This window comes from Otolemur garnettii, unplaced genomic scaffold (assembly GCF_000181295.1).
Source record: "Otolemur garnettii isolate 467f Iridium unplaced genomic scaffold, OtoGar3 scaffold00020, whole genome shotgun sequence".
Lineage (NCBI taxonomy): Eukaryota > Metazoa > Chordata > Mammalia > Primates > Galagidae > Otolemur > Otolemur garnettii.
The window spans coordinates 18097512-18108409 of NW_003852415.1; the positions used below are offsets into that span (position 1 = coordinate 18097512).

Genomic DNA, 10898 nt, shown 5'->3' on the forward strand with positions numbered 1-10898 from the left:
ACCCAGGGGGACAGCTTGAGGCTCTGTCTCAAAAAAAAAAAAAAAAAATAGAAAACACACAAACAAGAATACAGGACAGAGTGTATATATGACCTGCAAAGGCTTAACATATTTACAGAAAAGTTGTTGACTTCAGATAAACAGCACCACATACATCTTAAATGTTTAATGACTCTCTTGATCCAGTCAAGTATTTATTGAGCACCTGCTTTGTGTCAACTATTATCTCAGGCACTGAAAATGTATCGGTGAAAAACTTTTCACATTTTAACTTAATAAAAGGTTCTCAAAGTGACAACTCTAAAATGGGAAAACCAGGCTGGGCATGGTGGTTCAGGCCAGTAATCCTACCACTCTGGGAGGCCGAAGCAGGTCAGAGCTCAGGAATTCAAGACCAGCCTGAGCAAGAGTAAGAACCCATTGCTGCTAAAAATACAAAAATGGACATTGTGGTTCACATCTATAGTCCCAGCCACTCAGGAGGCTAAGGCAAGAGGATCACTCGAACCCAGAGTTTGAGGTTGCTGTGAACTATGACACTGTGACACTCTACCCAGGGCAACAGAGTAAGACTCTGTTTTAATAAATAAATAAATAAAACCAATGATCAATCCAAGAAGAAGTGGTTGCAAGGCCCTTTGTAGGCAGATATCCCTACCTACATAGCTTCTTTAGGACCAAAGTTGGTTGTCTGCCTCTCCAACCCAGAGACTAACAAGGGTTAAAGGCATATTGTAGAGTGGAAGGGAGCACTGGAAAATGGCATGTTAAACACAGACATCCCCAAAATGGACTACATAGGAGTTGACCAATGGACCCAATGGTTATAGGTGCATACTCTTAAAATATGATCAAAGAATTTTAATCTGTTAAGAGTTCATTTGCTATGTACTTATAAGTTGATATTAGTAAATATATATATATACATATATATAAATTTTTTTTTTTGAGACAGTCTTGCTTTGTCGCCCTTGGAAGAGTGCCCTGGCATCACAGCTCACAGCAACCTCAAACTCTCAGGCTCAAGTGATTCTCAGCCTCCTGAGTAGCTGAGACTATAGGCACCTATCCCAATGCCCACCTATTTTTAGAGACAAGGTCTTGCTCTTGCTCAGGCTAGTCTCTAACCCATGAGCTCAGGCAATCCATTCACCTTGGCCTCCCAGAGTGCTAGGATTACAGTCATGAGCCACCACATCCGGCCCCAGTAAATGTATTTCTGAAGTACAATTAAAGCTATACAAATGATGATAATTGAGAGTGACTTCCTTCAAACAAGTAGATACTCATTAGGCTAGTGTCACCTTCTTTTGGTATCATGGTTAAGGAGTTACTTTCATTGAAATCTGCCCAAACTGGGTACAATCAAAATACACTGTACAATTCTCATGAAGTAATGTTTAAAATCTTCTATGTTGAAATATGGTCCTACACCAACGACTTGGGAAATCAGTAATAAAAATAAGTAGATGTTTATTTTTCAACCAATCTCTTTAGCTAACCAACTAAATCTCTCTTGTTCATCCATGATCCATAAATCATGTCAATAAAGTCAAAAATTAGTGGTGACTATACTAAAGAGTCCTTTCTCCACTCAAAATTCAGTCTGTTCCAGTTCCAAAAGCTTCTGATGTTTTCTATAAAGAAAAGCATTGCACTGAACAATTTGTTTAGATTCACACCACAGATTTATACCATGCTTTTTTTTGTCTTTGACTGATGTGCATGAGTGTGAATTTTAAAATGTCTAGGATAAATAAATGATCGTTCACAAGTATTTAATAAACAAAAACCCTCTGCACCCTCCTACTAAATAACAGCCTTACCAGCAACCCTTTCCAGACATGAAACTATTATGAAACAAGATATCACGTGCCAAAGGTGTACTGAGTAAGGAAGGTTTCACTCACACCCAAATGCCCTGATAGTGATAATCCTACGTGAGAAAAGACCAGTTTCTCCACATACCACAAACAGTATCTTAAAGTGCGTGGTCATTCAGGAACTGAAGTCCCAACAGGCTAAGCAGACTACAACAAAATTATTCCAGTCGACTCCTCATACCTAAAAACAAACCTGGCCTCCTGCTCCAGGAAGACGGGTATACCAAAACATCCCGTAATAAAAACTGTTGTGACGACGTCCTTGCTCAGGGGAACTAGGGGTTTCCTACTTCACTAAGTGCCCAGGCCCCACAATGGGCGAACCAAGGTCTCTGTCCTCGAGCGGCTCAGGCAAGGGGAGGACGCGAACAAGATTCTAAAGCGCTTAAGGGCATGAGAGATTCTAACAGAGAATTGAGGAGCCAGGAGAAGAAAAATTCTGCTAAGGGTGGGACTGCAGGAGTAGGGTGGAATTGCGGGAGCAGGCTGGAACCGGGAAGAAAGAGTCGAGGAAGGTGTCCCAGAGGTCACTCTACCTAGACCCTCGGAAGAGAAGGGGAGAAAGAATCCCCTGAAAAGGCTACGGAAAGTGGCGGAGAAAGGCAGAAGTTAACCCATTCGGTGCCACCCGCTCCCGTGTCCCGAGACGCCCCCAACCCTGCCTCCCCGGCGGGGGCCTCTGTGGCTGGGGATAGGATGGGGGTCGGTGAAACTCCCATCTCCGGGCCGAAGAAGCAGGGGACTCGAACGTCCCCCACTTGCTCAGCGAGGTCAGTATAAGGGCGCCAGGAGCCCCACCCAGCCCTCCAGGAGCCGGCGATGCTGCGCTCCATGCCCGCCACCGCACCGCGGACAGTTCCCCACCGAACGCCGACACTCACTTTCTCGTGAAAGATGGACTCCATGTTTATTTGTCTGGAGCCAACGGCCCCCCACGAACTACCCCCTCCAGCCCCGCCCCCAAGCCCTACTCCCCCGCCCACCCCATCCCACCCCGCCCCGCCCCTGCCCACGTGCCTCGCACAGACCAATCACCCCCGAGGATATGAATCATGTGTAGCGAAGAGCGCGTGAACGCCGGGCAGTAAACGCAGGGACACGTGACGTTGGTAGCTTGTTATCTGCGATCTGCAGGGTGCTTCAGCGCCGCCTGCTGCCTGGAGGATCTCTGCTTCCAACGGTTTGTATGGATTCTTAGGTTTCTAGAAGTCTGGACCACCCGTCGAGTTCAATGTTTCCTGGCTTCGTATTTTCTACTTATTATATCTGTATATGATTACTTAATATCTTTCTCCGTCCTCACTGAAATCCTCAGTAAGAAAAAGGCGTCCATTGTATTCTCCCAATTACTTAGCACTTGTGTAAAAAATGATAGCTAATATTTTATATGTCTTACTACAGGCTAGGTACTTTTGTAAGTGCTTTGCATATAGTAACGAATTTAATAACAGCAACCTTTGATGCAGGTGTGGATATTAATCCTACCATACACCCGAGGATACTGAGGCTCAGAGAGGTTTAGAACAGCACAGCATTGAACAAGTTGCCTTGCCAGGATTCAAATCCAGGTTGTTTCTTACTAGTGTAAGCGTTCAGTCCCTTAATAGCAAGTTGGGAGGAGTAAAGTGGGAGGGAGAGGAGATAGTAAGGGGCAGATCTTGCACCTTGAAACTAGAATAAGATGTACTTTTTAAAGGCAGCAGGTAAAATGATTTTAAAAGAAGAGACATGGTCAGATTCCCATCTTACATCGCCATAGCTGTGGAATAGACCATTTTGAGAGTTAATTAGGAAGTAGAGAGATTTAAGAGGATTCCAGAATGAGGGATATAAATGGTAGGGATTATGATGCCTGGTTTCTGCCCTAGGCAGCCACTGTGACAGGAACGGTGTTCATTGAGATTGAAAACACTAGAGGAGGAACAAGGTTTGGGGGAGAAAAGACAACAAAGAGTTAACCTTTTGGAGATACTGAGTTTGAGATACTTGTGAGACATTCAGGTAATTATGGTGAGTAATGGTTGGATATTAGGTTTGGAGTTCAGGAGGCAGGTTTGAGCTGTAGAATGGGGAGTTGTTGGCATCAAAAGGTAACTAAAATCAGAGGAATACGTAAAGTCATCTAAGGGAAAAGAGAGAGACTGAGGATTCAGAGCTGAGGCCCAGTGGTAGAGGAACAGCAGGAGAGCCTGCTAGTGCAGGAGCCCTGGGAAGGCAAGATTTCAAGGAGCAGTCAGTTTCAGCTGCTGCCAAGAACATGAGGATTTACAAGGGTCCATGTGCTGGTGTTGCTATGGAGACCAGTTAGGAGGAGCAGAAGGGGCAGTGGGAGGCAGGAGAATGGAGACTGCCATTGTGGACCAGGTGGATTCAGTTACCATTTTTCAACATCTTTTTGTGCACAGTTCACAGTCCCGTATTGAAGAAAGTCCATGTTCTTAATATAGAGAAATTTCATCAAGTTAATAAAAATTGCAAACCATTTTTTTTGTTTCTTTGTTTTTTTTTTTTTTCAGTTGTAGTTGCTATCTTTCAAATGAATTAATGAAGCCAGGTGTCTTAGTCCATTCAGGGTACTGTAATGAAATACCTCAGTCTGAGGATGGCAGTCCCCAGATTACAAATGAGATAGATTTTTGTAGGCTTCTTCTTAAGTTGAATTTGTATGTAAGTTGGCACAGGTACATTTACCCATTACCTGTAATAACTTCATTAGTAAGTGTGAATCATACATCAGTCAGATGTTTGTAACTTGGGGATTCCCTATAACTTATACATAGAAATTTGTTCTAGAAGCTGGAAAGTCCGAGATCAAGGCTCCAGCAGATTTAGTGGCTGGGGATGGCCTGTTCCTTGTAGATGGCACCTTCTTTGTGACCTCACATGGTAGCGATACCAGAATTTCACTCTTCAGTAAGTTCTTGGTTGTGGTGATTCAAAGATTGAATCCACAGATCACAGATAAGTGGTAAGACAGGATTTATTTACAGAAAAGAATACAGAAGTGCCAGAGCTCCTGGCAGAGAGAAAACCCAAGTCAGGAGAGACAAGCTGTCTCTCTGTCTGTCTGACTCTAGGCTCTTTGTCTAAGGGCATAATATAGTCACATGGGGCCCTTGGTAGTTAAATTTAGCGTGTCTGGGACATCATGTTTGGAACATGTCTGGGTTGTAAGTGAATGGCTACAATCCCTTTCATTCCCAGGCCTAGGAAAAGGGGCCCCCTGCCCACCCTCCAGCCCACTGGTTCTGCTGCTTGCTGCCACCGCACCAACATCGCCAAGGGGGAGGCAGCTGGTCTGCACCCCCCAGCTCCACAACCTGGCTGGGATGCCACTTGTCCTGGATCAACTGTCCCTCTCTGAGTAGAAACTCTAACTGCTGTTAGGGAAAAGGGACAAAGACTCGATCTAACTGTTTCCCGCTGAGTCAGGCAATGTTAGGAGGGGGCAGTTAGAGTTTCTCTGGAGGGAGAGTGATCCAGGGGTCCACGATAGAATCAGGTCTTGGATTGGAACCATCTTTATTGTGTGTGGCTTGATGACATTTCTGGAAGATGCAAATCTGATTAGCACATTAAAAGGCAAGGGTAGAGCAGTGAGAGGAGGGGGGTAATTACAGTGTCAAGTTAGAAGAACAAAGTCAGTGATGTTTAAAAGAAAACTATAATAACACTTTTCTTGCTGTCTCCTAAATAGTAACTTTATATTTTCTTTAGCCTCACAAGTGTAGGTGGACAGTGGTTGATTCTCTTCATGGTCTGCTTTCCGTAGAAGGTGGTGCGTTTGGCTCGGTGCCTGTAGCTCAACCGGGGTGGCAGGTTCGAATCCCCAGCTCGGACCCGCCAAACAACAATGACGGCTGCAACCAAAAAATAGCCGGGTGTTGTGGCGGGCACCTGTGGTCCCAGCTACTTGGGAGGCAGAGGCAGGAGACTCGCTTGAGCCCAGGAGTTGGAGGCTGCTGTGAGCTGTAATGCCACGGCACTCTACCCAGGGGGACAGCTTGAGGCTCTGTCTCAAAAAAAAAAAAGAAGGTGGTGGGTTCCAGGATTTTACTCATGAATGATGTATCTAGGAGTCTATTCCCATAACTTTAATAGCTGTAGAAGAAGATAAGATAACAGAAAAGGCACCCTCCCAAATTGGGTTTGGGGAATGTGAATTAGAGGGGAGAGTTTTGGTCAGGACCAGATCTCCAGGAGAGAAAAGCTCCTGTAGTATTGAATGTGAAAATGTAGTTGGGAGGTTTTTAAGGATTTGTTGAAATTTAGCTAAAGAAGTAATATGTTTTACTAATTCTGTAGTTTTTTGATCTAATAATAAATTGTTAGTTAAAAAAGGTGTTCCATATAATAATTCGAATGAGCTACAGCAGTTTCTGAGGTAAATTTCTTATTCTAAGGAGAACAATGGAAATCAATTTAGTCCAAGGGAAATGAGTTTCTTGAGTTAGCTTTCATAACTGTCCTTTGATTTTATCATTCATTTTTTTCTACTTTTGTAGAGGATTGGGGTCTCTAAGAGCAGTGTAGATGATATTTTATGCCTAGGGCTTTAGATATTCCCTGTGTAACAGCTGCCTTGAAGGCCAGCCTATTATCACTTTGCAAACTTTGAGGGAGTCCAAACCTGCGGATAATCTCACGTACTAAAGACTTTACAACTTCCTGGGCCTTTTCTGTCCTGCAAGGGAATGCTTCAACCCAGGTAGTAAAAGTATCCACAAATACCAGCAAATATTGTATACCATGTACTTTAGGGAGGTGAGTGAAATCCATTTGCCAATCTTTACCTGGATATTTACCTTGTTTCTGTATACCTGGAGGAGTTAGATGGTGATTTGAAGGATTGTTTCTCTGACATACCTCACAAGTCCTTGTCATCTGTTTTATGGTTTTAAATAAGTTTTTTTCCATCAAAGAGAATTTTAGCCATTTGATAGGCACTTTCAGTGCCAAAATGAAAGGACTGATGCAAAGTTTTAAATATTTTCCATTGGCTTGCAGCAGGTAATAGCAAAAGTCCACTTCTATTTTGTAGCCAGCCTGATGGAAGTGGTGAATAGTCTCTGGATAAAGCCCATTCCTTTTCTTTTGGGGTATATTGAGGTGCATGATTCTCAAGTGACCCCTCCCAAATAAGGGGTGCCACAAGGGGAATTATTCCTTTCTGTGCTGCTATTTTGGCCTCTTTATCAGCAAGTTGGTTACCTTCAGAAATCTCATCTAAGGTCTTTTGGTGTCCCTCACAATGAATAACTGCTACTTCTTGTGGAGCATGAATGGCTTGTAACAACCTGTCTATTTCATGATGATATTTTATGGGAGAGCCATTGGAAGTTGCTATTGTCTTTCTTTCCAAATAGCAGCATGGGCATGTAAATTGAGGAAGGCATATTTTGAGTCAGGGTATATATTGACCCATTTGTTTCTCCCAATTTCTAAAGCACGGATTAAGGCTATTAACTCAGCTGATTGCGTACTGGTTCCTGGAGGGAGAGACCCACTCTCCATTACAGCGTACTGAGTACACCATAGCCTGCTTTTCGAGTTCCATGTTCTATGAAAGAACTTCCATCTGTATATAAAACCATGTCAGGATTAGATAGGGGGGTTTCTTGTAAGTCTTCTCTAGCTGCATAGATCTGTGCTATAATCTGTTGGCAATCATGCCCTATATCCTCATTGGATTCAGGGAGGAAAGTGGCAGGATTCAAAGCAGCATAGGAGCTTAATTGTAGCACTGGTCCTTCTAGTAATAAGGCTTGATATTTAAGAAGGCAACTATCTGATGGCCAAAGATTGCTTTTTGAATTTAAAAGTCCAGTAAGGTCATGAGAAGTGTAAATAATTAGATCTCTTCCTAAAGTTAGCTTGGTTACTTTTGGGGTTAAGCTGCTATGACCTGTAGACAGTGTGGCCATCCCTTGGCTATGGTGTCAATTTCTTTACTAAGATATGCTACAGGTTGTAAAACTGGATCCCGGTGTTGAACCAAAACTCCCAGGGAAATTCCAGTTCGTCTGTCATATATAGATTAAATTGTCCAGTGGGAAGACTCAAAAGCAGGGGCCTACAAAAGGGCAGTTTTCAACTGTTGGAATGCCTTATTTGCTTCCAGTTCCCATTCTTGAGTGATCAGACGCTCTTTTTGAGCATTTTTAATTAAATAATAGAGTGGTCTAACTATTTCACTATATCCAGGATCCAGAGTCTGCAAAAGCCTGTAATTCCCAAGAACCTCAAAGTTGTCTGAGAGTTCAAGGTTTAGGGTGAGCCAGTATTGGTTCTATTCTTTGTTTGCCCAAGGCTCTCTTCCCCTGTGAAAGCTGGAGACCCAAATAGTGAACTTCTGGGACACAGAATTGGGCTTTAGCTTTGGAAATTTTGTACCCACAATCAGCTAGAAAGTTTAATAGAGTTTGTGTAGCTTTGTATTATTTCTCTGCATCTGGCACTCCCAAAAGAATGTCATCTACATACTGAATAAGAGTCGCTGTAGGATAGGAAAAATGACTCAAGTCTTTGGCTAAGGCTTGTCCAAACAAGAGCTGTCCCTAAATCCCTGGGGTAACGCAGCCCATGTGACTTGGGTGTTGGAGTCAGAAGGGTCTTCAAAAGCAAAAAGGTGTTGGGAATTTTCAGGAAGTGGAATGCAAAAGAAGGCATATTTTAAGGCTAGGACTGTGAAATAGGCAGCCTTTTCAGGGATGTGAGACGACAAAGTATACAGACTGGAAACTACAGGATGGAGAGGAAGGACTGCTTCATTTATAATGCGCAGGTCTTGGACTAGTCTCCAAGTTCCATTTGGCTTTGGCACTCCTAGAATAGGAGTCTTACATGGACTATTGCAAGGTATTAATAATTTCTGCTGCTTTAGATTCTGTATTATGGGTATTAGTCCATTCTTAGCATCTGCTTTTAGAGGATATTGGTTTTGATTGGGATAGATGGCAGGATTCTTTAATTTCATTTGGACTGGTTGAGCATATCTTGCTCTTCCCACCTGTCCCTCAGTAGCCTACACTACTGGGTTAATTTCTGTCTCTAATAAGGGAAGGCATAATATAGGTTCCCGTCCCATATTCATATAAATGGTTGTTACTGCTTTAGTTAATATATCCCTCCCCAAAAGGGGAGCAGGACTTTCAGGCATGATTAGGAAGGCATGAGAGAATAGCCATTCATCCCAATTGCAGCTTAAAGGCTGAGAGAAAAATATGGTAACTGGCTTTCCAGACACCACCTGTATAGTTAGAGATTTGGGATATAAATGACCAGGGTTAGAGAGAAGTACAGAAAAGGTTGTTCCAGTGTCCAGAAGAAATTCTCCTGGCCCTCCACTGTAAGGCAAACCCAGGGCTCCTGAGGGATGGTGACACAAGCTGGAGCCATGAGAATCTGCCTTGGGTACCCTCAGTCCAGTTTGGACACTGATGGGATCACTGTCCCAGCCTGACCACATTGGCAGCACATGTTCTTAGCTCCTCTGGCTTCCCTCTGCCCCAAAAGGTGCTCGTTTGTCAGAGTGCCATGACTAGAACTGTCTTTCTTTTCATATCCCCTGGGTAGAGTGCTGTGGCATCACAGCTCACAGCAACTTCCAACTCTTGGGCTCAAGCGAGTCTCCTACCTCCTCCTACAAGTGGCTGGGACCACAGGTGCCTGCCACATCGCCCAGCTATTTTTTGGTTGCAGCCGTCATTGTCGTTTGGCGGGTCCGGCTGGATTTGAACCTGCCAACTTAGGTGTATGTGACTGGCACCTTAGCCACTTGAGCCACAGGTGCCGAGCCTGGTCTGATTTTTCATTCATCACAGTTAATTTGAAATTCATTCATGTTGTGTATCAACATTTTTTTTTAAGAGATGGTCTGACTGTCACCGAGGCTGGAGTACAGTGGCATGATCATAGCTCACTGTAAACTGAAACTCCTGATTTCAAATGCTCTTCTCACCTTGGTCTCCCAAAGTACTGGGATTACCAGAAGGAGGGACTGCACAGTTGATCATTCTTTGTACTGCAGGGTAATATTCCATGATACAGATTCAACACAACTTATCCACTCATTTGTTGATAGACATTTGTTATCTCCACCGTTTGGCTGTTAGAAATAAAGCTGCTATCAGCATTCATGTAAGTCTTTGTGTAGGTATGTGCTTTTATTTCTCATTGGTAAATATCTCAGGCTGGGATAGCTGGGTCACATGGTAGGTATATGTTTATATATGAAACTGCTAAACTTACTCCCAAAGTGATTCAACCATTGGTGGCAACATTTAACATCCTGCCAGCAGTATGTAAGTTCCAGTTGCTCTAGCAAGGTCAGTTCTTTTTAATTTTGACCATTCTGATAGGTGTGTACTACTTTCTCATTATGCTGTTAATTTGCATTTCCCTAGTTATAGGATAGAGCATAGGGTTAAAAGTGGTAGGCACTAGGGACAAAATCTGGGAAAAAGCCACCATCACTGCTGGCCAAGAGTACTAAAAACAATACTTGCTAGACACAGCATAATGTCTCAGCCCTAAGAAATAAATTAGCAGTGATAAGAAAAAGGCAAGACAGAAGTGTGGTAAACAGAATGTGTTAAGTGTTCCATAATACAGTTATACTCCTTGTTTTTTAACCTTACTCTCTCTATGAAGCCTTCCACCATGCTGTATTTTCTCATGCCTGGGATTTCAGCAAAAGCCAGTCAGGAACATTGGAGAGTGGTTCCTATTGCTTGCCGGTGTTGGCCTCCCCAGGTCTCTTATTCAATGCAAATGTACTGTATAGGCATTATTAATTTGCATCATAATTACTGAGGTTGAACATCTATCTGTTCATTTGATTTGCCTTACTTGTGTCTTTTTGGTAAAATGACTGTTAAAATGTTTTACTCATTTAAAAATTAGGTTGTGGCTTGGCACCTGTGGCTCAAGTGGCTGGGGCACCAGCCGCATACACCTAGGGTGGCAGGTTCAGATCCAGCCCAGACCCGCCAAACAACAATGACGGCTGCAACC

General features: G+C 43.3%; 1 protein-coding gene across 2 annotated transcripts in view; it reads right to left on the minus strand.

The window, feature by feature from the left end:
- Positions 1 to 2854, minus strand: part of ATXN3 (ataxin 3) — a 38366-nt gene extending 35512 nt beyond the window's left edge. The window contains exon 1 of one of the 2 annotated variants that reach the window (XM_003786993.2): positions 2765 to 2854. In XM_003786993.2, coding sequence (XP_003787041.1) covers positions 2765 to 2788 — 24 coding nt within the window. In that variant the 5' untranslated portion in view covers positions 2789 to 2854. The remainder of the gene's footprint in view (positions 1 to 2764) is intronic. The other variant, XM_023511550.1, reaches the window with a different exon arrangement.
- Between the last annotated feature and the right edge of the window lie 8044 nt (positions 2855 to 10898).